The sequence below is a fragment of the Alligator mississippiensis genome, chromosome 14 (assembly GCF_030867095.1).
Source record: "Alligator mississippiensis isolate rAllMis1 chromosome 14, rAllMis1, whole genome shotgun sequence".
In the NCBI taxonomy this organism is placed as follows: domain Eukaryota; kingdom Metazoa; phylum Chordata; order Crocodylia; family Alligatoridae; genus Alligator; species Alligator mississippiensis.
In genome coordinates, this window is record NC_081837.1 from 28,876,892 (window position 1) to 28,903,135 (window position 26,244).

Consider the following 26,244-nt stretch of genomic DNA (forward strand, 5'->3'; position numbering starts at 1 on the left):
ACATAATGTTAAACTAGATCACCTGATGGTGTTTTCTGGGCTTAAAATCTACATACCTGGCTGCAGTTGTTCATGGCCAGAGTATTGAGACCTTTCCATCCAGCTATCTCCTCCTTATTTATAAACTCCTTCTTCCTTCCCAATCACAAATTCTTCCTGCCTGTGACTGGACTGTGAGAGACAAAGGCAGCAGGGAAGGAAGACTCGGAGCAAGAACACTGTCTAAGGTCCTCTTGAGGCAGGAGTAATCCATGTTAATCCAACGATATCCTAGAAATTCCACTTTGTGTCTGTTCCCTTTGTTACCTGCAGTCCATATGCTATGGGCTTGTCCAGACAAGCATACACGTGTGTTTCCCTGGGGATAAATAGCAAGGGCACATAGTTGTACCACTGCTACTTGTCCCCTGGGAACGCCTGTGCACGCATGCTCTGACACACAGTGGGTTGCCCCAAGTGGGGTTGGGAAGGCCAGGGCCAGCACCTGGGCTGGTCCCAGCAATCTTACCTGGGTCCTGGGGGCCTCCCAGGGCTGCAGCAATGGTGATCCAGTGCACAGAGCCTGACCAGCATCCAGAGTGCAGCTCCAGCTGGCTTGGCTCCAGTTTCAGGTGGTGTCACATGCACCGCCCTGCTTTTTTCAGGTACAGGTTTTTTTGACACCAGGATCTCCCAGTGTCAAAAAAAACCTGCTGTGCCACAAATTAGCAGTGCAGCGAATGCCTGCACGTGCAGTTTGTGGCACCTCAGATGTGTCTGTGGCACTGTATACTGCACATGCACTCTCATCTGGATGCACCCTTTGGGTCCATGAGCAGCCCCCAAAGGCCAGAGCTGCTACTTCACAGCAGCTATACTGCAAACACTGGAGAGCAGGTTTCCCTATCAGGAAACCTGTGCTTTACCTCATGAGTCCCTTGTATAGCCAGAGTTGCCAACTCACTGTCTGTAAAGTTATGGGCTGTCAGTTACAAAAAAGTCAAGCTAAAAGTGTCTTTGCATAAAATCTGTAAAAAAACCCCAAACTTGAGCCATTTGTAAAAATGTCAAGCAGCTGGAGCTGATTCAAACCCTGTGGCTGAAAACAAGCAGAATGCAACCTTAAAGCACAGGGTATAAAAGTGCCAACCTGATAACCAAGCAGGAGTGCAGCACCCTGCACGAAGCCTTCTGTCTGTCTTCCCCTAGACCCTTCCCTCCCCCAGCCACATGCTTTTCCAGCTGCTGAGTCCTGTCAGCTATAACACTGCTGGGTCACAGATAGGCTTTTTTGGCAGTCTGTTCCAGAATGGGGGGGAGGGGGAGTGGCAGCACAGTGTAAACCTGTTGCAGCACTCAAGTAGGGATGCCAACTCAAGAAAATTTTCCTTTTACTGCAAACTTTTGACTGATGACCAAACTTTTTTTTACTATATTTGCTGTTAAACCCCTAAAATTCAGGGAATCAACCCAGTATTTATTTGTGTTCAGTTCAGGTGTACTCAATAAGTTTGGGTTCAGTTCCAGTGCAAGCCACCAAAAAAAAAAAAAAAAAGAGAGAGAGAGAGAAAAGGTTTGTTACTGGTTTAAACCAAAATTTCTCTCATGCATTTCAGAATAAGAAATAGGATTTTCAAGCAGAAACATTTGAAAATCTATAATACCCATTTAGACGTTTATACAAGTAAAGGCCTCTTTTTTGCCTCCATATTCCTGAACAGGGACCGGGACATTTCCCCCACTAGAATTGCGGATGGACCCAGGGGAGGCACCACCATGCCTAGGGTCAGGGACGACCTAGTTAGGGAACTTTTGGAGGGGCTGAATGTGTTTAAATCAGTAGGTCCAGATGCTTTTCACCTGAGGGTGCTGAGGGAATTGGTGGAGGTCTATGAGCGCTTGTGGGGCACTGGCCATGTACCAGAGGGTTGGAAAAGAGCCAATGTGGTCCCCATTTACAAGAAGGGGAGAAAGGAGGACCCTGGCAATTATAGGCCAGTCAGTCTTACCTCGGTCCTTGGGGAGACCTTTGAGAAAATTATCAAGGAGCACATCTGCAAGGGCCCAGCCGGGGAGGTAATGCTCAGGGGCAACCAGCATGGGTTCATTGAGGGCAGGTCCTGCCTGACTAAACTGGTTTCTTTTTATGATATGGTCACAAAGTCCCTGGACGAGGGTGTTGGGGTAGATGTCGTCTTCCTGGACTTTAAGAAGGCCTTTGACACAGTTTCCCACTGCAATCTCTTAAAAAAACTAGGTGACTGCAGCACTGATGCCTACACAGTCAGATGGGTGGCAAACTGGCTAGATGGTCACACCCACAGAGTGGTGGTGGACAGGTCATTTTCGACCGGGAGGGATGTGGGCAGTGGAGTCCCCCAGGGCTCAGTCCTGGGGCCTATACTGTTCAACGTCTTTATCAGTGATCTGGACGTGAGTGTGGAAAGCACGCTGTCCAAATTCACTGACAACACCAAGTTGTGGGGCGACGTGGGCATGCTGGAGGGGAGGGACAGAATCCAGCTAGATCTAGACAGGTTACAGAGGTGGACAGATGAGAATAGGATGGGATTCAAGGCGGACAAGTTCAGGGTACTGCATCCAGGGAGAAGGAACCAGCAACACAGCTATAGACTAGGAAACACCCTTCTTGTCAACATGGTGGCAGAAAGGGATCTTGGAGTCATTGCTGACTCCAGGATGAACACGAGCTGTCAATGCAAGGAAGCGGTCAATAAGGCTAACTGCACCTTGTCGTGCATCTACAGATGCATCCCAAGCAGGTCCAGGGAGGTGATCCTTCCCCTCTTTGCAGTGCTGGTCAGTTGGAGTACTGTGTCCAGTTCTGGGTGCTGCACTTCAAGAGGGATGTGGGTCCAGAGGAGGGCCACTCGCATGGTCAAAGGGCAGTGGAGCAGGCTGTACGAGGAAAGGCTAAAGGGCCTGAACCTATTCAGCCTCCACAAGAGAAGGCTGAGAGAGGATCTGGTGGCTGTTTACAAACTCACCAGGGGGCACCAGGGAGAATTGGGGGAGGTTCTGTTCCCCCAGGCACCACCCGGGGTTACTAGGAATAACGGCCACAAATCATTAGAGAGAAGGTTCAGGCTGGACATCAGGAGACATCACTTTACAGTTAGGGCTGCCAGGCTCTGGAATGGGCTCCCAAGTGAGGTGGTGCTCTCTCCTACCTTGGGGCTCTTCAAGAGGAGGCTGGACAGATATTTGGCTGGGGTGATATGACCGCGGCACCCATTCCTGCCCGGGACAGGGGGTCGGACCTGATGATCTGTTTAGGTCCCTTCTGACCCTAAGCACTGGGAAACCATGACACTATGAAATTTGCCTGCATTTGACTTCAACTTTACATGAATGCCAGGGTTTTTGTGTTGTCAAAACAATTACTTTTTCATTAACAATTTGTTTGGGTGAACTAAAATAACATCTAGTATCTGCTCTGTCATATTGGACCTCTGTTCTGGATAGAATAAATCTAAGACCTGAAAATGCTCTTTTAACACTGATTTGTGTTGCTGGAACTGCCATTACAATTTTTTGCCAGTTGATACAATTTCAGCATGGCATTTTATTTTTGGCGTTCCCAGTATTTTAAATAGGTCTTCCTTTTACTGAGATGTGGCTTATCTGTAAATGACTCAAGATATGGCCCTATATTTTGGGGGTCTCTTATTTGTTCAGATATCTTTCTCTCTCTGGAGATTTCAGAGCTTTAAGAAGAGAGTCCAATTTATCATCTGATCTTTCACTTTTGGAAACGTGTCTTTGTTTCTATACATTCCTTAAGCTTCTGAGCTAAATGGGATAAAGCTTTTGCTGTTTCCAATTGGCATTTTAACCAAGCACCATAAATCAAGTATTGTTAGTTGTTCATACTGAAGAATCTTTGTTGTTACATTAACAGGCTTTGGTGCAATTGTCATGCTTTCAATGTCATTCCATTCTGCTTCTGTCAGATGAAGCCCATGGTTTGAATTGGACATGTCTTGAGCTCTAAGAGTCACTCAAGCATGTTACAAATTGAAGGCCAGCTGGTAGGACAATCTATTATTGGGTGTTTTGACTTTAGTTCCCACCCTCCCCCTTCCCTCCCAGGCACATGGAGAATAAACATGGAACTGGCCCTCCTGCTAAGCAATAACAAATATGCTCTCATGGTGATAATGGAGACCTAGTGGGACTCCACCTATGACTGAACTACAGGTATAGATGGCTATGCCTTGTACAAGAGGGACCGAGTTGAGAGGAAGGGCAGGGGTGTAACTCTCTATGTCAAGGAGCAGTACTCTTCCCTGCTAGCTGACATTGGCACCCAAGAAGGGCAACTTGAAACCTCTGGGTCAAAATATGAGGAGAACGTGGTGAAGGGGATATAAGCATAGGAGTCTGTTACAGACCTCCTAACCAGGAGGAAGAGCTTGACCACAAATTCTCTAGGGAACTAGCTGAGACTGTACATTCTTGGTGCATGGTTGTCATGGGTGATTTCAACCACCCTGACATCTCATGGGAGGAGCATTCAGCCAAATATGATTGGTCGCGTAGCTTCCTCACCTGCATTGACGAGCTCAGACTCAAGAACTCCATGGGCCGACAAGTGGCGAGGCGCTGCTAGATCTGGTTCTGGCCAAAGGGGATGATCTAGTGAGCAATCTGAGCATCAAAGGAGAGCTCAGAAACAGTGATCATGATTTGATCAACTTCCTTATCCATCGCAAAGTTGGCAAATCAGTCAGCAATGCAGAAATCCTCGACTTCAGGAAAGCTGACTTCCAAAAGCTCAGAAGTTTGGTTGTCGAGGCCCTCAAAGATAAAACTGGAACAAGCACTTACCAGAGCCAGCAGCAGCAAGGAGCCCTGCAGCTGCCTGAGATGGACTAGGACAGGAAAGTGACCAGCAGGGGAAGAGGCCAGAGAGCCCTATTAAAACAGGCCCTGCCAAAGCTCCTTGGTGGGAGGCAGCCGAGGAGTGCCTGGAGAACTGCTGAGCTACTGGCCAGACTTTGCGAGCCCCCAGGAAGGCCTAATCCAGAAGGCAGCTGCCTTGGGTGCTTGCCTGCCCTCCCGCTTGGGGGGGGGAGCCATTCGTGTGGGTTAAAGGGGTTCATAGATTCATAGATTCATAGATTCATATATAGTGTACTCGCAAGCAGCAGAAGTACACCCCGCTGGCGGACATCTTGAGGGGCCATGGCTACAACATGATGCTCGACGCAGTCATTATGGGAACGCTCGGAGCCTGGGACCCCAGCAACGAGAGCATCCTGCATGCCTGCCGCATCTCCCACCACTACGCCAAGCAGATGCTGTGCCCCGTGGTGTTCGACACCATCTGCCGGTCCCATAACATCTACGTGCAGCACATCGCAGGCCACTGCCAGTACTCCAACCCCACCAGACGGACCGTCGCTGGACCAGACCCAGAGGGGACTGCCTGAACCCTCCTCCACACCAGATGGACTTAACTTCAAAAGGATTCTTCAGCAATGGACCACCCCACTCCACATGAAGAGGACTCCCCGCAATGAGACTGTATATGGACTGAGACATTTTCTTCGACCTACTTCCTCGACCATTGTGGACCATTGTAAGGGTTTGTGTGTATCTATCTTCTTTCTCTCTCAGCGTCGTGAACCCCCTCCCTCCCTCCCTTTTCCCCTCCCCCTCCCCCTCTCTCCCCACCCTCGGGCTTAGCTGGCTAACACTGTATTTTCTGTAACCTAGTTGTGTTCCCCTCCTCGCCCCCATCCCTCTAATGTTAGTCCCTTGCTCGGGCGATTTGTATTTCCCTGCTGGCTTTTGTCATCTTTTTGGATTCACAATCCTAAACATCTACTAATAAAATTCAATCTGTTTTTTCTGTTTAGTGCTATTCAATTGCCCAGAAGGGGAAAGTTTAGGTTATTGCCAGGGGGCTTTTCTTTTGCCTAACAGTTTACGACTGGTGTCTTGGGTTTGGGACTAAAAGAGGTGGTTTCAAGGTCCCACTGGTGCCCTAGGGGCATTTATCAGATCTGAGCACTGCTGGGGGCAGGCTCAAGGCATTGTGGGAAAGCAGCAGGCTAGGAGCAGGGTGCAGCATGGGGGCCAATGAGCCTGGAACCCCAAGCGGGGCAGACCAGGTTTGCAGTGGGCCAAGACAAGGCTGGGAACCAAGCTTCAGGTCCGGTGCAGTGGGCCTAGGCAGTGGGACTGTGGTTGGAAGGGCCGAGTCCCAACAAACGCACCCAGGTGTCCCAGATGTTAGCTAGCCTACGGACCAGAGACTGGGACCTAGTTCAGAAAACTCTGAGGCAGCCTCCCTTAGATGTAGAACACAACATCAAGTCATGGCAAGCGAGAAAGGGGAGATACCCTCAGAGAGGTAAACTGAGCTGGGGCTGGGCAGCTACCAAGGGTGTTGCAATCACCTCTCCTCCCCTTCCCTCCCCAGGGTAGTGCCTCATTACACATTGTTCCTCAGAGCATGAGCTTGTAGAGTAACGATTGTGGGCCACTTGCCAAGAAAACTGAGTCCCTCTCTGTCTTTGACCAACTGTCCTCATTCTTTAGCTCTTCACCAGCCTGCAGACTTCATTAGTTCTGGTTCCATATTTTCTCCTTGAATTCTGATAATGACAAAGCAGTCCATGGATGTCAATGTCTTTGAGCAATGCGTGAAACACACAGGTCTTTTGCCTCTTTCATTGTTAATAACCCAGGTATATTTGTGTTTCTTTCCAGGAGTGAAGCCATGTATCATCATTTTAGGATTCCTGGTGACCCTGAGCCTGGTTCAAGCATGTGGTTCCTCCTCAGATGGTATTGCCTCCTTTATTCTGTTGCTGATGCTCTCTTTTATGGGCATAATGTTTTGAGTGTGGATCCATGGGTATATCAGTGTAGGCCTCTCAACCAGACTATGATGCCTCTCTCCATCCAAAGTACAGCATATATTTAAGGAATATGCTTTTGCTGTGAGTTTTCAAGAAGCTTAGGGCTCTTTTACACATGCTCCAGGGGTGTGGTTGAAGTCACCCATGACAACCATGCACCAAGAGCAGGCAGCCTCAGCTAGTTCCCTAGAGAATTTGTGGTCAAGCTTTTCCTCCTGGTTAGGAGGTCTGTAACAGACTCCTATGGTTATATCCCCTTCACCACGTTCTCCTCTTTGGAGCAGCTCCAGGAGTGCTCTAATCGCATCTCTTCCCCAGCTTCAGACCATGCTGTCACTGCTGCAAGATCCCAGCCCCAGCCCTGGAGCAGCTCCCCACTCTGCCTTGCTCCCTGCAAGTGCTACTGGGGTTGGTCTCCATGGAAAACCTAGCCCCCTGCTGTCATGTATCTACCGCTCCAGCATGGAAACCAGCTGCAGTGACATGCAGGGGCTGCTGGGAAATAGAGTCTGCTGCAGGCATGACTGTAGGCTGGACTTTGCCCACCCCTGCTTTATACAATGTGGTTGCCTGGAGCAACTTCCAGGTGTCAGAAGGGGCTGGTGCCGTGGCTGGCAGCAGGCCAACTAAGGAGTTTACTGCAAATAGAGACTACATTTAAATCTCCCCAATACCCACATTTGGCTGCTATTGTACATGGGGGGCACCTGTCAGGGAAACTATTAAAAGCAAAGAAGCATGAAGAGGCACCTGAAAGCCATGAGAGCCTTGCTGCACTGTTTTCTCTGCCTCTCCAGTTCCTTCATGCCTTTCATAGATTCATAGATGTAGGGTCAGAAGGGACCTTGTAGATCTTCTAGTCCAACCCCCTGCCTTGGGCAGGAGAGAAAACTGGGCTCAAGTGACCCCAGCCAGGTAAACGTTGAGCCTTCTTTTAAAGCCCCCCAGGGTAGGAGCCATCACCACTTCCCTTGGAAGTTGGTTCCCTTGGAAGTAGCCTCCCTGACTGTGAAGTAGCGCCTTCTGATGTCTAGTCTAAACCTACTCCCTAGCAGCTTATGGCCATTATTCCTTGTTACTCTGGGAGGCGCTCGGGGGAACAAGGTGTCTCCCAAACCCTGATGGTTCCCCCTAGTAAGTTTATAAATGACCACCAGGTCCCCCCTCAGCCTTCTCTTGCGAAGGCTGAACAGGTTAAGGTCCTGTAGCCTTTCCTCATAGGGTCTGCCCTGCTGTCCCTGGATCATGCAAGTGGCCCTCCTTTGGACCCTCTCAATGCTGTCCACATCCCTCCTGAAGTGCGGCGCCCAGAACTGGATGCAGTACTCCAACTGTGGCCTGACCAGTGTCGCACAGAGAGGGAGGATCACCTCCTTGGCCCTGCTTATGATGCATCTGTGGATGCAGGACAAGGTACAGTTAGCCCTACTGACCATGTTTTTGCATTGTCAGCCCATGTTCATCTTGGAGTCAATAATGACTCCAAGATTTGTTTCTGCCACCTTGTTTTTGAGGAGGGAGTTCCACAGCCTATAGGTATGCTGCTGGTTCGTACTGCCCAAGTGCAGCACCCTGCACTTGTCAGTACTGAATCCCATCCTATTTTCATTTGCCTACCCCTGTAACCTGTCCAAGTCCTGCTGTAATCTGTCATAGTTTCATAGTAGCTAGGGTCAGGAGAGACCTGAACAGGTCATCTAGCCTGACCCCCTGCCACAGGCAGGAATGAATGCTGGGTTCACAAGACCCCAGACAGGTGATCATCCAACCTCCTCTTGAATTTGCCCAAGGTAGAGGCGAGGACCACTTCCCTGGGAAGTTGGTTCCAGATTTTGGCCACCCTAACTGTAAAATATTGCCTTCTGATCTCTAACCTAAACCTACTCTCCATCAGCTTATTACCATTGTTCCTCATTGCCCCAGGTGTTTCTGGGGAGAAAAGGGATCTTCCTGTTTGCTGTTGATCTCCCCTGATGAGTTTGTAGGCAGTCACCAGGTCCCCTCTCAGCCTCCTCTTGCTGAGGCTGAACAGGTTCAGGTCCCTCAGTCTCTCCTCATAGGGCCTGTCCTGCTGCTCTCTTACCAAGTGGGTGGCCCTCCTCTGAACCCTCTCCAGGCTGCCCACATCCCTTTTGAAGTGCGGCGCCCAGTACTGGATGCAGTGCTCCAACTGTGGCCTGACCAAAGTCGCATAGAGGGGAAGTATTACTTCTCTGGACCAGCTTGAGATGCACCTTTGGATGCATGACAAGGTATGGCTGGCCTTGCTGGCTGCGGTCTGGCATTGGCAGCTCATGTTCATCTTTGGAGTCAATAATGACTCCAAGATCCCGTTCCACCTCTATGTTTTCAAAAGAGAACTCCCCAGCCTGTATGTATGCTGTGGATTCCTTCTCCCAAGGTGCAGCACCCTGCATTTATGTACATCGAACCCCATCCTATTCTCATCTGTCCTTCCCTTCTAGCGTGCCCACCTCACCCCAAATCTTGGTGTTGTCTGTGAATTTAAACAGGCTGCTCTTCACCCCATTGCCCCATCGACCACTCTCTGAGTATGACCCCTCAGCCAATTTGCAATCCATCTGACTGTGTAGGCATCAGTGTCACAGTCACCTAGCTTTTTAATGAGAATGGGGTGGGAGACAGTGTCAAAGGCCTTCCTGAAGTCCAGAAAGACTAGATCCACCATGACACCTGTGTCTAATGATTTTGTGACCTGATCATAGAAGGCAATCAGGTTGGTCTGACAGGACCTGCTCCTAATGAAACCATGCTGGTTTCCCTTGAGCATGATCCCTGCTGCTGGCCCATCACAGATGCTCCTTGATAATCTTCTCAAAGAGCTTCCCTAGGATTGAAGTAAGACTAATGGGCCTCTGGCTGCCCAGGTCCTCCCTCTTCCCTTTTTTAAAGATGGGGACCACATTGGCCCTCTTTCAGTTGTCCGGCACCTGGCCAGAGCACCACAAGTGCTCGTAAAGCCATGCCGGGGGCCCCGTGATAACCCCTGCCAATTCCCTCAACACCCTGGGGTTTGAACACGTCCAGCCCCTTCCTTTCTCCCTAGCTACTTCTACATTCTTCATTTACTTCTTCAGGGGCTTGCCTTTGCCCTCAGCTCTTCCATAGCCTCCTCCTCCTCCCCACTGGATCCTCCCTGGCATTGCTTCTGTCACTTCTTCAGTTTTGCTCATGGCTAGGGCATGTTTCTGTCACTCCTATTCTTTGCTCATCTCTGAAACGTGAAGCTTCCCAGCCCTTCCACATCTGCCTAAGCATTCCTGTGCAGAGTGCCAGACCAGTGGTAGTAAAGCCAGAGAAACAGCATCTTATGCAGGCAGAGCTGTGCTGTCGATACTAAGAATTTCAGCCTGAGTCTGGAGGAGCTCAGAATATTAAAATCTCTGGGTAATCTTCATTCCTGGCTTCAACCTTTCTCATTTCTCCTTATTCAAAACTCCCCTTACTTCTAGTGGGACTGAAATCAAATGGCCTCATTCAGACTGTCAGCCACGCATCTCCAGACTACTTGTAGAAGTAACGCTGTGGGTGTGTCTACATGAGATGCTTTACTGTGCAGTAGACTAATGTACTGTGTAATAAAGCATTACTGTCTACATGTGTGCAGCATTTACTATGCAGTAGATTAGTTTACTGGACAGTTGCCTACTTCTTCTAAAAAGAGGTAGTAGATTAACTGTGCAGTAACAGGTATAGATTTCAGGGGGTGGGGAGGGAAACTGTCCCTTCCCCCTTTCAATCAAAAATGTCCCCTTTCCCGGCTGCTGCTTCCCAGTCCGATGGCCCTCTTGGCATCCACCTGATGCTGGAGGAAACATGTTCCATCATTCTGTTCAATAGCTGTTAAATAGATCTATCATCCATGAATTTCTCCAGTCCCTTTTTGAACCTTGCTATGTTATCTGTCTTGTAGCAATGAATTCCACATGGTAGCTATACATTGCATTAAAAAGAACTTGCACTTGTTAGTTTTAAACCTGTCACTTATTACCATATTTAATCAAATACAAGATGAGGTTTTTCCTGCCAATCAGCACGGGGAAAGAAGACCCTCATCTTACATTTGCACACAAAGAAGCTGAATTAAATACATTGTCTGAGTATGTGTTCCATAATAGAAACCAACTTTGAAGTTGATTAAGTGCAGACAACACTTAGCATGACTATAAAATACACGGCCCATATTGGGCAAACATGCTGATGGGAACTTTTGTGTGTGTGTGTGTGTGGGGGGGGGCCCTTAAAACAAGGGGGCAGTTGCTCCCCCAGAAGGGAGCAAGCACCAGCTTTGGAGGTATTGTAATACTGGGGCAGCCCTCAGAGAGACCAGAGCAAGCTCCAGCACCCTCCCCTGGTGCCAAAAATGCTGATGGGAACTTACCACAAGGATAGGTTAGTGCAGCTCATCTGAATAAGATATATGGTAGTGCCCACTGAGAGCAGTTCCCCCAAGCAGTTCACTCAGATTCCCTCTCTTGCTTCCTTCCACTTGTGGCTGCCAGCACTGTCCCAGGTAAGCAAGCAGGGAAGGGGAGCCTGCCTGCCTAGCTGCCACTGCTGCCACTTTCTGGGCTCGGCCGGTAGCCACAAGTAGGATGGCAGACATAGGGGGCACAGGTGAGCTGCAAGGGCTGAGGAAGAAGGGGGGAGCGTCAGGGGCATGTGGGAATCCTGAGGGACAGGGTTTAGTCCTAGGGGTGGAGGAAACAGGGGGAGCCTTGAGAGGCAGGGGTCAGGGGGAAGCCTGGAAGGGAGGGGAGGGGCAGAGCAGGGGATTCTTATCTTTTAGTCCTCAAGGCCCTTGCTAGCTTGAACATGTGATTGTTCCACACTAGAGCTAGCACAAACACTGATCAGCATTTGAATAGCTCAAAGAGCAATGTTTAAAAAGACCCTTAACAACTTGATCTGGATTTCAGGTTAAATTGTAAAATCAAAGGGCACATCCACATGAGCACGCACATGAGCTTTGTGGAACCTCGAAGGCTTTGGAGGTACCACAAAACGCACCCCACACATGTGATTTGGTTCTCCGCACTACGTGTTTGCAGCATAGAGCCAAATTTAGATACCAGGAAATCCCGGTATTAAAAAAAAAGAACACCAAAAAAAAAAGCGGCACGGCGCATGTGGCAGCAATGTTTGCCACTTGAAACCAGAGCCTGGCCAGCCAGAGCCATGCTTCAGTTGCCAGCCAGGGTCCACATGCCCAGATCACCTCCTGGAGCCCAAGGAGACACCCAGGACCCAGGAGCTGGCCCCAGCCTCCCCTACCCAACCCAGGGCAATTTGCTCCGTGACAGAGCACGTGTGCAGGTGCATTCCCTGAGGACAACTAGCAATGACACACATATGATGGTGCTATTTGTCCCCAGGGAAACACATGTGTGCACTTGTCCAGGCATGCCAAAAGTGGTTATGAGAAACTTCAGAAGCTCAAAAACCAGAAGGCAAATGATCTCTCAACACAGAAACTATAAACCTCTTCTGAGGTTTTGACCTGGCTTGTGACTGTTGAACCCTTGGGACTGGAAATACTGGGCGGTATACTGCCTGGTAGCAGAGGCTGAAGCTGAGAAGAGCTGCTCTGGGTCTCGGCTCGCTGGGTTTTCAGATCCCAGGAAATTCCAAGCGTGGGTGTTGTGAGAAGAGAAGGAAAGCAAGAAGAGACAATGAAGTATGAGGCCCTTCTCAGAAACTCTAGCCTGGCACAATTCTTCCTTGAGTGCATCCCAGTCCTCTCAAGAAACTAGAGAGCCAAGCACTCTGTGAACTGAACATACTTCCTCATCACTTTTTTTTTAAACTAGTGAGCCTTATTAGGTCTTAGATTTATCACTTACCACTGAACAGCCATTCAAATGGAATATTTAGAGTATTAATCCAAACTCAGGTGTGGCTTTAAGTGCCCGAGGGGTAATCTTGTAGATTGAAAGCGTGAGGTAAGAAAAACTATTTTCCTTTCTGTGCAGTGAGTCGTCCTCACGTTCTGAACATTCTTCTCTTTGGGCTAGATATCCCAGAGGTACTGTCAGCTCCAGCCATTCTGAGTAGTGTTAATGAAGCCAAGCAGCTGGTGGATGCAGCATATAAGCATGCACGGAAAAGGTGAGTTTGTTACCCATACAAAGGATACAGTTTTATAATAAAATGAGGGAAAAGGAGATGTTATTTAGGGAGAACAATGCATGTGTACCCCCTGAGAGTGCTGGTGCACCCCCTGACAGCCAGCGCTCCCCACTTAGGTGATGGGCGGGGGGGGCAGGCGGGAGAACTGGTGCCCCCCTGCGAGTGCTGGCTGGAGAGTGGGGGCACCAGGAGAGGTACCGCTGGCACTTCCGCTGGCACTTCCGGTAAGATTGGCGATGGGGGGGACTCCCCCTCGGTCGCTGACTGGCCTCTCGGGGGGCATGTGCCCACCCTGACACAGGAGGCACCAGTCACCCATGCTTCTGAGTCTGCCCTAGTTTTGATGTGGCTTGAGTAACTCAGCAGGGCTAGGCTCACGTTTCCTTAAAAGCCTGTCTGTTTGGATCACGTGCTTCCTGAGATCAGTGAGGTGCATTTTTCCCTTGACATTAACAGGGAAAGCAGGAGGCAGGGCATGTTAGTAAGGGGAATTTAGAGCCCTCTTCCCATAATCTGACAAAGTTCAGGAAAGCTAATCCTCTAGCACAGAACATGGTCATGTGTAGGCCCACTCCTCCACTGCCAGCAAGTCAAAGGCCTGGCTAGGCTCTGTGCTGACAGGACAGTAGCTGGTCCAATGGGTGTGCTGGGGCTGCCCAATCCAGCCCCCGCTACTGTGTACATGACATTGAGTGGCACCAGTCTCCATGATTGGCTGAGAGCTATGCAAAGAGCAAGGGCAAGGGCCTCAGAACTGGGGCAAGGGCAAAACTGGGGGGCTCAATGGGGCTAGGAGGCCCAGCTGAGAAAGCTGGGGGAGGGGGACAATGGAGCCAGGGGGTCAGAGGGGCCACTCTGGCCTCAAACGTGGAATTCCCACATGGGTGTTTGGGGCACCAACGGGCTCATAGGAATAGTTAGTTGGCACACAGGGAAGTTAAAAGGCTCCCAGGGAAAGGAGCTAGAGAGAGAGCTACCAGGCTAGTGGCTGGAATACTGGGCTAGGGTATGATTTCAGGGCCTGGGGAAAGACCCCAACAGAGAGAAAGAGAGATGTAGGGTTGGACTGGGAGTTGCCAGGCTAGCAGCTGCAACACTGGACCAATGCACTTTCTTGGGATCTGGGAAGAGACCCAGAAGCTGTGAGGCTGGAAGCAGCTGTACCATACCAGGGAATTCACTCTAGAGGAAGAGAAGGAAGACTCTCGGGCTGAGAGAGCAGCAGAGAGCTGGAGTCACCTTCTCAGGGTCTGGGAGAAGGCCCAGGACTGAAGTAATCCTGGATGGGCTATGTTTATATTTGTTTACAGACTTGAAGATCTATGTTCTGGTATTTCCTGGGAAGTAAGTGTGCCCAGGAAAATAAAGAAATGAGTTGAGTTGTAAAGACTGTCTGAGCTGAGCATGCTCCAGCCTGCCAAATCGCAGTCTTACTTTATGTTCAAAATATTCTGTAGTGGCATGCACAACAGCACTGTGGCCTAAGCCAGTGGCCATTTTGGTTCTTGTTACACTTGGGCAAATATAACAGGGATCAGAGGATTGGGGAATGAAGCAATGCTTATGTGGGCAGCTTCTATCTAGGTACCTATGTGGCCAGCAGCATTTTCATCCCCCGTGAGATGGGGAAATGCTATCTCTATTTTACAGAAAGGACCAGAGCACAGAGAAGATTGTGTGAGATGGGAAACTGGATGCTGAGTTTACAAGTGGTCTCTGACCACTGTGCAGTTCAGTTGATAAGCCTGTTCTGACAGTCTTTCCTAGAAGACATTTCCTGCTGGCTTCGAGAGAATTCTTTTGCTGAAGAAGCACTCTAGCAATTCTCCAGCAAGGATAACTATTTATTTCCTGCCTACATTTTAATTATGCCTAAAATGTCCTCTCCTCCAGCACTGTTCTCAAAGATCACTATAACTGAGAAGAGATGGCTAGAACACAACTGAAAGAAGGTGCAATGGAAACTCTTTCCTCATACCTAGTTTAGAAGAATTATTTGAGTGACAGCTAAATAGAGCATGACTGGACCAGCTGGAATAATGCAGCTGCCATTTAAAAAAGCCTCATACAAGAGGCTGCTAATGAAGCTACAGTAAACTCTGTGGTAGATTAGAACTAGATCCAAGGTGGAATACAGTGTAGGAACAATGGATCAGTTTTCACCATGGTGGGAAGTTGGCAATGAGAGCCACAGAATTCTGTATTGCACCTGGAATTAAATCCACTTTTACTTTATCACACCCAAGTGACATGTTATGTTGTTTCACAGCTGCAATTTTTGCTGCTTGCACATATTTTGGATTCTGTTTTCATCTGTGGCAGAAGAGAATCCTCTAGGTATAAAGTGATGGTGGAGAAAGCCCCTCCACACCTTTGGACTTACCTAAGAACTCTTGTCCAAGCAGTGGAGACAAAGTTTTTACATCACCTACATTTAGTACTCTGACCACCAGGCAGGACAGCGGGGCAGCGCAGCCCGCCCTGAGGTGCCCATGCAGTCGCTGCCAGCATGGAGATGATGCCAGAGCTGTGCAGCCCGGTGCAGCTGTTTGCAGCCTGCCTGCTGCTTGCTGCAGCTGCCCAGAGCCCAGGCTGGCTCCAAACAGCTGTGCTGGGCTCATCACCTCCATGCTGGGAGTGGGAGAGAGACCAGGGCTGCACTGCCTCAGGCCCACTGCCCGCTCCGAGGCATGCCTGCATGCAGTGGTGCGGAGCTGATGCCAGAGCCAGGCACAGCTGTTTGGAGCCTCCTGGCTGCAGCCGGCCTCAGCTCTGGGGAGCTGCTGCCAGCTGGGATCCTGGGCTGCTCCCAGCAGGCAGCTGGGATGCTGCAAGCCCTGTTGGGACTATCCCAGGCTCCAGCAGCTACCCAGAGCCGGGTTAGCTGCTGGCAGCCACAGAGCCCAGGCCGTGAGGCAGGGGCTTTGGGTGGGGGGCAAGGGGCAGTAGGGCTGTGGGGCAGGGGCTTTGGGTGGGGGCCACAGGACACAAGCAGGGCATACTGCCATGTCTTCCTTGCCCTCATTTTGTTTTTCTGCCATGCTGGCACTCTGGCACCTTCTGAGGTAGGCATTGTGGTGTTTTTTGGCACTCCAACCAAAAAACATTGCCTACCCCTGTTCTAACCCTTCTTTTGAAGCTGGTCCACTGGGCAGCCAGGAGGGAGAGAGATGTGATACCAAAAAGAGAGAACCCAGGTAGAGTATGGCTTAATAAAACAGATGCTGCCCTTGCCATTAGGGAGTTCTGGCCCTGTTCCCATGGCTTTTCTCCACCCTGCATTTCATATTGTCTAAAGTATATTAATGACAGTTGGATAATTTCTGACCTCTTAGGGACAGAACCGAAAGCCCCTTCCTCTGTAGAGCAGTGTAAATCTCACCACTTTAAAATATTTTACATATTAAATTTAATAATTCAGAATATTGGTAATGATTGCCCAAACCTTCATAGATGTGAACAGAATTCTGCATATTGCAGTGTAGGAAGCGCATATAGAAAGCACTAAATGTTTGCCAAGAATGGGCCAAAGGGTGTCTTTATGTATCCCCAATACAGAAAAATCCCGGAAACCAGGAGGATGCTGGTTAGAGCAATGACTATGACCTGGTTTGAAGCTGGAGCTCAGCTCATAACTTATGTGGAAAGTTTGTTCAAGCCAAGCACAAGAGTACAGATCTCCTTTTAGGGAGCTAAGCTGCAGGTTACTGTAAATGAGGTGCCACTTCATGAGTTCCTTTCTTCTCAGATCAAAGCAAGCATTGGAGGAAGACAAAGTCAATCCATCAGATTTCCTAAAACATTTAACAGAGCCAGTGGCAGGGACCAGATCAGCAATCCGATCTGCTGATTACATGGAAACCACCCTGAGTCTCCTGAAAAAGAAGCTACAGCAGAATATGAAGAGACCATTCAATATCACAGGTAACGTGCGTACAGAACTGTAAATAGTTACATTATGTGGCAATTCTGCTCTAGGGTAGTATCTGAAGTATCTGCATTACCAGGAAGCCAGGTGTACAAAGCCCCTTCCTGACAAAGCATGTGAACTGCCGGCAGAATTGCAGATGCAGGGAATGGAGCCCATCTCTTAGTTTCACAGTCCCTAGACTGTCCCAGCAGAACTGATCCCAGCAGATTATTTGCTGCTTCATTTCCCACTTCATGTTAAGCATCCCACATGATATAACTCCCACCATTTCCAGCAGAAGTCTGCTCCCTGCCCTGTGCTGGATTATGAGGTGCTGAGGCCCTAAATTATGTCCAGTTTAAGAGGCCCCATATGATAAAAATAATCCACTAAATCCATGAAAATGGATTTTCATGAAATTTTAAGATGAATTATTGTTATTTTTTCACAGATTTATTAACTCAATATGAATAATAACTGTGGAGCCATATATATGTATATTTTTGTCATATTTGAATGAAAATGTCCATATTTAGAGAGACATTTTTCCATATCTCCTTGATATCATTTATCTACCAACTGATTATTATAAAACTTGATATTGAGTCAGGTTTTTTTCTCTTATTTAGAGGTCCCTCGTATTGTGAGGCCCTAAACTGTAGCTTAAGTAGCTTAAGCCTAAATCCAGCACTATTCCTGCCCTCCTGGCTTCCCTGTTAGGAAGGCAGGCTTAAACTCAGGAGGGAATGTAGGCACCTTATAGCCATTTCAGGTACTTAAGCCTCAAGTTCAGATCCTCAAAGCCACCTCACAGCTGCTGCCTGACCCTGAAGGGCTCTAAATTCCCCACTGTTTACTGCTGGTAAGGAACATAGCTAGGTGGATCAAGGGGTGGTGGTGAAGTGGTAATCACACACCCCTTTTGATTCCTGGTCCACCCAAAGTTTAAAGCCAACTGCCTGGCAGCGGGAGTAACATTTCTATTCAGGCAGCAGTGAAAGCATCAACTGATGCCATGGCTCATTGTAATCTACCTGGTTCTGTCTAAGCTCTTCATTCCACAGGACACTCCTTTATTTTTAATGGTCTTGATGTTCCACTAATCAAGCTATTCTTGCTTCTGCAGTTTTCCTATTACCTGATCTCTTAATGTAGCTCCTAATCCACAGCCTTACAAGCTGTTTTTAACCCTAGCTAAAAAGTCAACTAAGATATGGAAACATTAACTCGGATGAATATCAACTAAGGTATGGACATAACTTGCAGTGAAGCATTGGATGCATTGTCAAGAAGGCTAGATTTTGTTCTATAAATCTAAAAAAAGATTTGACATTTAATTCTAATGCCAAGATAACTAAAAAAATAATCTTTTGGGGTTTTTTTGTACATAGTTTGTTGTCTTTTTATATATCACATAGCGAGCCAATACCAATTAATTCCAATGAAGTTATTCTTGTTTTCCTTCAACTGTAAACTGAATAATATAGCCCTATGCCCCTAGCATAACATTTAAAGCTTCTAGTTTCTTTTTACCCAGAGAAGAATATGTTGCATTGCATATGATACTGCACCATCTGCATCCTCCCCACCACTTTTCAAAATCTAGATCTCCCTATGAGCACAGGCACCTAGTCCTGACAGGGTGGAGTACCTCGGTGCCTGAGCCTCTGCAGGAGAGGAGAAACAGAATTCATCCGCTCATGTGGATTGAGGCATTGTTCTTATAGCACAGCTGCTAAACTGGGCCCAGCACAAATCCTTTAGTGATAGTGCCATCTTTCTCCGTTACCCAGAAGTTAGAGCATTTAGCAGGGACATGGGAGACACAGGGTCCCTCTCTGTGTGATCTCAGCTGAGGTCTCCCACCTTGCAGGAAAATGCCCCAGCAGCTTTGGGATGGGCACCTCTCATTCTCCTGTGGAAGCTGTTCTACTTTGTTTAGCATAATTAAATATTCATTAGAACCGTGACCGGCCTGCGATTTTCCCACACCCTGTGTGAATGACCTAATCCCCAGGCTGTAGAATCCATCTCATTGTGCGCGTCTACACATCACCCTATGGCAACATCACAATACACTACGTCGCCATATGCTGCGCTACGTCACTGTAGCGGCACACTCCCTGGGTATGGTGTGCCACTGTGGTGACGTAGTGGCAAAATCTAACCATGTGCTGCATACATGGTGCAGGGACCGCCCATACTGTGCCATGCTTTATTACCAAAAGGAAATACTGAAGCATGGCGCCATAGCAATGTAACCATACAGTAACATGTAGGCGCACCCATTCTTTCCCTCAGTCTTCACAGTGGTAGTTGACCAGCGCACACAACACACTGAAATCTGCAGGGCCGTCGGCCTGAGCACGAACAACGTGTTGTGGCTTCTGTCTAGAATCTCCATATCTGTCATTTCTCTCCTCACCGATGTTTGCTGCATCTTCCAAATCAGTATCATTCTCTCCTGCTGGCCTGCTCTCTCACTGTCACATTCTCAAATGATGCCCCAGGGATAGTTATAATGTTTCCCACGGAAAAATGGAGAAAACCACAGATTCCTTGTTTTTATCGGAGAAAATGCAGATTTCCCTTTTTAGCAGAGAAATCTGCAGAATCTCTACTTTTGCAACAAGCTCGTGCAGGCTAGAACAAGCCTGCAAAAGCAGATTGCAGAAAGGGTGGGAAATCCCCAGCCCTACCCAGAGGGGAAGGGAGAGGGGGAAGGGCAGGGCCTGAGCCTCTGAGTCAGCCAAGGCTGGGCTCAGGCCCAGACTCGCCCTTCACCCCTGCAGCCTAGAGGTAGGTGGGGCTTGGGACACTGCAGCCAGGTGCAGGGTTGGGGGGGAGGGGGGGTTGCAGGCAAGGGTGCCCCTCTGCAGGGGGCTTTGTGGGCAAGCAATGCATGGCACGCATGCCACCTAGCCAGCTGCCCAGGGTAGGGGGAGGCTTGCATGTGACTGGCTGCACAGCTCCGTGGCCGACTCCTCAGCCATGGCGAGGGATGATGGCTGGGGGCAGAAGGGGCTCGCATGTGGTGGCTGCTGCCACTTATGTGTGGAGCCCTGCCAGTGGAGACTGCTGCTGCGTACAAAACCTCTCCGTGTTGTCACTGCCGCTGGAGGGCCATGCCCATGGAGCTGTGCATCCAGCCACACAGTGGCAGCGGCAGTGTGGTGGCAGCCATGGCTGCCACACAGCACGGGATGGTGGTGGGGATGGGTGCGTGCCACCCAGCCACCACCACACTGCCGCTGCCACCCTGCACAAGTCCGGGCCTGGCTCCATGGTGGCATGAGGAGGTTTTGTATGCAGCAGCTGTCTCTGCAGGCATGGTCCCACAGGTAAACAGCAACGGCTGCCATGTGCGAGCCCTCCCTGTCCCCATCCCTTGCTGCCACTGCAGAGCCGGCCACGGAGCTGTGCAGCTGGCTGCATGCGAGCCTCCTCCTCCCCTGGGCAGCCAGCTGGGCGGCATGTGCGCCCCATATTGCTTGCCCACAAAGCCCCCCCATAGAAGGACATCCCTGCCCTCATCCCACCCAACCTGCACCTGGCTGCAGTGTGCCACCGGGGGCCGGCAGGAACTCCTGCTCCCTCAGTCTCCAGCCCTGCCCCCCAGCTCCCAAGCCCCACTTTATCTCTAGAATCCAGGGGCGAAGGGCATGGCTCCATAGTGGCAGGGCTTGCCCACAAAGCCCCCCGCCCTCCCAGCCATCATGCAGCTGCCTCCACCCTGCATCACCGTGGAGCCATGCAGCCAGTTGTGGGGCATAAGCAGCTGTGCAGCGGCCGCCACTGCATGCAAGCCCCCCTTTCCACCCCCCAGCAGGTGGCATGTATGTGGCCCACACGTGGTGGTTGCCACCGCGCTGCTGCTGCCACGCCCTGCACCACTTGCCCACAAAGCTGTGCAGATCGCCATGGGATGGTAGTGCAGGGTGCAGTGGCAGAGTTGTGGTGGCGGCCTCCGTGTGCGAACCCCCTGACTACAGAAGGTGCAGGGGAAGCCTGAAAACAGAGAGACGGACAGCAGAAAATCACACGAAAAGCAGCAGGAGAGACTGAAAGGCAGCAGGGCAGCAGGAAAGCAGAAAAAGGCAGCAGAAAGTCACAGGGAAAAGGCAGTAGGAGCAGGGGGAGAGCAGAAAATTACAGGAGAAGCGGCAGGAGAGACTGAAAGGCGGCAGTGAGCCAGAAGCAGGAGAGGGAGAAATGAAACAGAAGTTAGAGGGCGAGGAGCAGAGATTGGAGCAGGGCCAAACCATAGTAAAACAAAACCCAACTTAGGGGTCCAAATAACAGTTTTACTACACAGACAACCCACTACACAGCCCCATGAAGTTATTGGTGCGTGCACACACACACATGCTTGCACACACACAGAGACTCAGTGAAAGGGCTGGAGTCCAGGTAGGGAAGAGAAGCAGAGTCCAAGTCCTTGGTTGAAGATGGGGTGGGGGGTGATAGCTGCCTATCCAGGCTGGAAAGGGGTCCTTGTCCAGTAGGTGTTGTCCACAGGGGGGTGTTGCTGGCAGGGCCTCTGGGTGGATAGGTGGTGTGGCATGGTGCTGGTCCAGATGGAGAGGGCATCCCACTGGGTCTGTCTTGTGTGACCCTAGTGTTTGACCCTAGTGACAGGAAGCATGCCCAGGCAAGGGTCAGCCCCTGACGTATTAAGCATGTGTTCTCCATGCAGGGATATGCAGTTTCGGGTGTCTGTAATGGTGGGGTACTATGGTAGAGTTGCTGGTTCTGCAGGGTCTTTTGTCTTTCTAATGCTGGGTTCTTGTCTCTGTTCCTGAGTGAGGTCTGTGGTTCCTGAACGAATCAATGTGAGGTGATGGCCCAGTCATTACAGGCCATTCAGTAGAGGCCTGCTACCATTGTATTTCAATCATTCCCAATCGCTCTCATTCATCCGGGAACCAATTTACGTGGGAGGGGTACGTGACTCACAGTTGCAACACAGGGGATGCCCAGGCAGAGGACACAAGATGGAGACTTGACATTACTTTGGTTCACTTACAAACACAGGCCTAAACCATACAATATCCATATGAAACAATAAAAATCAATATGAAAATGATGATAATACAATATATGACAGTAAGAATCAATACAAACCTAATAATAATACAATATAAAACAGTGGATATCCAAAACCAAAAACTTGCTACCAAAATAAAAATGTTAAAGCTTATCCTAAGTCTGAGCTCGCTTATGCTTGTCTGTAGGGAATAGAGAGGGAGAGAGAGAAAAGCCAGAAATAAATGGGGACGGGAAGGGAATGCATATCTATCATATATTTATATATATATATATATATATATTAAAAAAGAAAAAAGGGGGGTTTTGCTACACAAGTAGAGCAGAGGGGGGGCTATGGGAGGCCTTTAATTTTTATCATGGATTTTGGGTTTTTAATCAGAGAATTTGCAATTTTTAATCGGAGAAAACCAGGATCCCTGGATAAGCTACCAGAAACTTTAAACTCCTTGAAATAAAGTTAATTTTAGCAGTGTCTGAATCAGGCCTGTATCCTAAATGAGGGGATTCAGTCCTGGTATCTCCATCTTCCTCTCTGTGAACTCCAAAACAGACAAGAGAAGGAGGAAATTTAATCAGACCTCTCCCAGAAGTTAAAATTTCAGGTAATTTCCATCCTGAGAGCTAGCATTATTTGATGTCATTTCTATTTGCATAAACTGGAAAGAGTTTTTGACTAATTTTCTATACGTCTGTATGTTTTATTTCTGAGAATGTTGGGGAAATGCAAATACATCAGAGATTGGCCTAGAAAACTGAAGAGACTATTACCGACATGAGTAAAGAGATGCATCCCTTTGATTCTTTTCTCTTGCAGATCTGCTAGATGGGGAACAGAAGGCAACAATTTCCAAAGCTACTGGCTGCAAGTATCAAATTTGTCCCATCAAGTGTGCAGAGACTAGCAGTTACCGGACCATCACAGGAGAATGCAACAACAGGTAAAGCGCTAACTCTTTTTCCTTAGGGCCAGGGTGTTCTTCAGTCTGCAGAGTCAGTGTCAATGCCTGAAGGTAGTTTGTGTAAACACCACTCCACCAGGCACAGGAAAAGAGTATTATTATTAATGTAACACCTAAAAAATCCAGTCTTGGAACAGAGCCAGGTGCTGTAGAAACATATAACCAAGAGAAGGATCTTACAGTCTGAATAGTGTGTGAGACAATACTGTATTTGAAAAATAGAATGGAAGTCTGTAATGATGACACAGATTTTAATATTGCACACGTGAAGGACAGAGTTAATGTTCATGCTCCTTCACCAGCTTCCTTTATTACAAGAGGACTATATAAAGTTGAAGCATGAGTAAATACAGGAGGCAAGCAGAGCAACATGGAAAGGCTGATTGGAAAATAAGTCACTTCAACCTTCATTCTTAGCCAGAATATTTACAAGCCTTATTGCAGAGGTGTGACTGAATGTTAGCTACTTTGTCCCGGTGCTGAAGCTCAGCTCCAGCAGGAAAGCATAGCACAGCAACAGGTCCTTCCTGAAACTCTTTCTCCATCGTGACCTACGCTGTGCATGTGAACAAGCCCAGCTGAGCCCTCAAAATACTGTAAGGAGACCTCATACTGGTTTAGTTTATGCAGCTCACTGAGACCTGGACTACGGCTGAGTTGGCAGCAAAGGAGTCCAAAACCTGTCAAGTGAGGAAGGCTTAAAGTCACCCCAACCAACCTAGCTCCCAAAGTGGGGGGAGCAAGGTCCTGCTGCCTGTGCAGACACCTTCTCAGATGGGGCCATTTGAAAGCCACATTTCTAAAGAGCAAACACTGCAACTTTTTCGGATCTGTATACGTAACTGCAGTACTTGTCTAGGTCGCAGGTCAGGGTATGAGGCTGCAGTACACAAGCTACTTTCAGCTTGCTCTGCTTTACCTAGACTAAATCATCTAGTTGGTATTAACTTCATGTAGAGACCCCTTTGCTCACTAGCAGAGCATTGCCCCAGCCTCTTCTCAGGGGCAGGGCAGTAAAGGCCGAGGGCAGAATTCTGCTCCCCCATGCACACCTCAATGGCACTTACTCAAGGTATACCTGGCCAGTGCTGTGCCCCAGCAGTCAGTGGCACACAATATGGGAGCAGCTGCTAATGGCTCCCTGCCATGGGGATGATGTCACCTGCTTTTTTTTTTTTTTTTTTTTTACTGCTGACATGTCAACCAGCCATTTAAACACCAGTTTTTGGTAGCAAAAAAGGTGGTGACATCTCTCCCTGCAGCACAAACTTCTGGCAGCTGCCCCTGTACCATGTGCCACCCTTCCCTCCCTGCTACCAGAGCCAGAGATACTGCAAGTGCAAGTTTTAGGGGTTAGACGGGGAAGGGAAATGGGACCAGAGGGTCAGGTGCCCCGCTAGTTCCTTTCTGGCCTCTCACTGAGGCAGAAGTAGAGGTTTGTGCCCTACTTATCCACCCATGATTACACTGCTGCCCTTACTCACCACTTGACATGCATTTTTTAAACTTGCACACAGTTTTCATTCCTATCACCTCTGCAGTGTGGACAAAATGTACCCATTTATATTAAGCATGCATTAGCTGGGCAGCTATACACTATGTACACCCCAGAAAAAAAAGACTATTCCATGTTTTAGCCCCAGGACTGCGCAGTTAGGGCACTTGCCTAGCAAGCAGGAAACTGAGGTCCTAGCCCCCACCCCCTTCCACAGGGTGTTTAAACCTGTGTTTTTCTGATTTCCATCACCATGTTCTAACTACACTATGGGTTAGGCATTAGCCAGACCCCTCTTAGGTGTGCCATGATGTTCAAGACAAAGATCTCAAACAGAATCTTTTCCCCCAAGAAATCCTGAGCTTATCAATATTATTCCACATATTTTCAGATGCTGTAAAACTGCACAGTTCTCTAGCTCCTTTCAAGCATAAGCTTAGAGGTAATATTTTCATTGTATGCATATTCATTGCATGATTTCAGTGAAGTCAAGGATGAAATGTTGAAAGAGATGTAGGTTTTGAATGATGCATTTGGGCACCTAGTGGGATTTTCAGAAAGGTCATTAGTCTCTGAGTCTTGGTTCTCTAAAATGGAGATAATACTTCTGGCCTCCCAGGGGTGTCTTGAGGAGAGATGCATTAAAGATCTTGGAGCACCTGGATAGTATGGTAATGGAAGCCATAGAAATTTTAAATTCTGAATTAATGATGGGAATGTAATAGGAACACAAGGGTTCTTCTTTTCTTTTTATTATTAACTGTAATTGGTACTTGCAGACTGAGGGCTTTGCTTTGAGGTTTTGTCATGAACAAAATGCAGTTATTGCCTCTTAAATTGGAATAGCATTCAGACCATCATGATTCAGTGAGCTTTGAGTTCAAGAAGGAAAAATGTTCTGCCCCTGTGCAGGGGTGTCCTTTCTGCAGTAGCTCAGTTGCTGCTTTTCCTTTCCAATGCTTCAGGAAACATCCTCATCTGGGAGCTTCCAATCATGGATTTGCCCGATTGCTTCCGGCAGAGTATGAGGATGGCATCTCTCTTCCCAAAGGAGTCACTGAAGGAAAACTTTACAATGGATTTGTACTTCCTCTGGTAAGAGGTGCTGAGGTCATTTCATTCCTTGCTTAGTGACTCCATTTTCCAGAAATTTCCATCACGGGGATGAAGTTCTTCGTTATAGGACTGGATTTAGGTTATAATACCATTTAAGCCTATTTTGAGGGAACAAATACAAACCTGACCCTGGGCTAAGGTCATTTTGAAAGCCCCACTCCAACTTCTCCTGAGGGGTGCAGAGCAGGAAAGGAGTGACACTTGCACTTCACAACTAGTTCAGCTACCCTCGTGCAGAGAAGACGGCTCATCCCATGAGTCAGAGCTGGCCCTCAAAGCTATGTTGCGCTATCTGTGGGACTTCCCATGGGTCCAGAAATTTGGTGGCAGGTGAGTGGTAGCAGCATTAATTGCTGCTCCCATGCTGCCAAATTATCTGGCCTGTAGGGCTCTCTACAGGTCTGAAAATGTGGCCCTGCCCTGGTGCATGCAGTTGCTCCATAGCCATATCCAGGTGTGTGAGGTGGGACCAGCATGCCACTGAATCTAGGTACAAGGGGCTAGGCTGGCTTGTTGACAAATGGTGTGCCCGATCACACTTCTAGCCCTACCCCACACACCAACCATGTGTGCGATCCAGGTTGTGGAGTAACCCCACACAACTCATCTGGCCCATGAAGTTGGAAGATTGGACACTAGGGCTCTGTGAAGCTTCGGGTGCTGATTCAATTCAGAGGCGATTCGGCTTGATTC

The 26,244-nt window shown here is 48.7% G+C and overlaps 1 protein-coding gene across 1 annotated transcript in view; it reads left to right on the forward strand.

The window, feature by feature from the left end:
* The first annotated feature begins 11,488 nt into the window (after positions 1-11,488).
* LOC132243166 (myeloperoxidase-like) overlaps positions 11,489-26,244 on the forward strand; it is a 49,196-nt gene continuing 34,440 nt past the window's right edge. The window contains exons 1-5 of the mRNA XM_059717547.1: positions 11,489-11,510; positions 12,908-13,001; positions 16,771-16,946; positions 22,796-22,919; positions 25,401-25,530. Of these exons, the coding sequence (XP_059573530.1) occupies positions 11,489-11,510; positions 12,908-13,001; positions 16,771-16,946; positions 22,796-22,919; positions 25,401-25,530 (546 nt within the window). The remainder of the gene's footprint in view (positions 11,511-12,907; positions 13,002-16,770; positions 16,947-22,795; positions 22,920-25,400; positions 25,531-26,244) is intronic.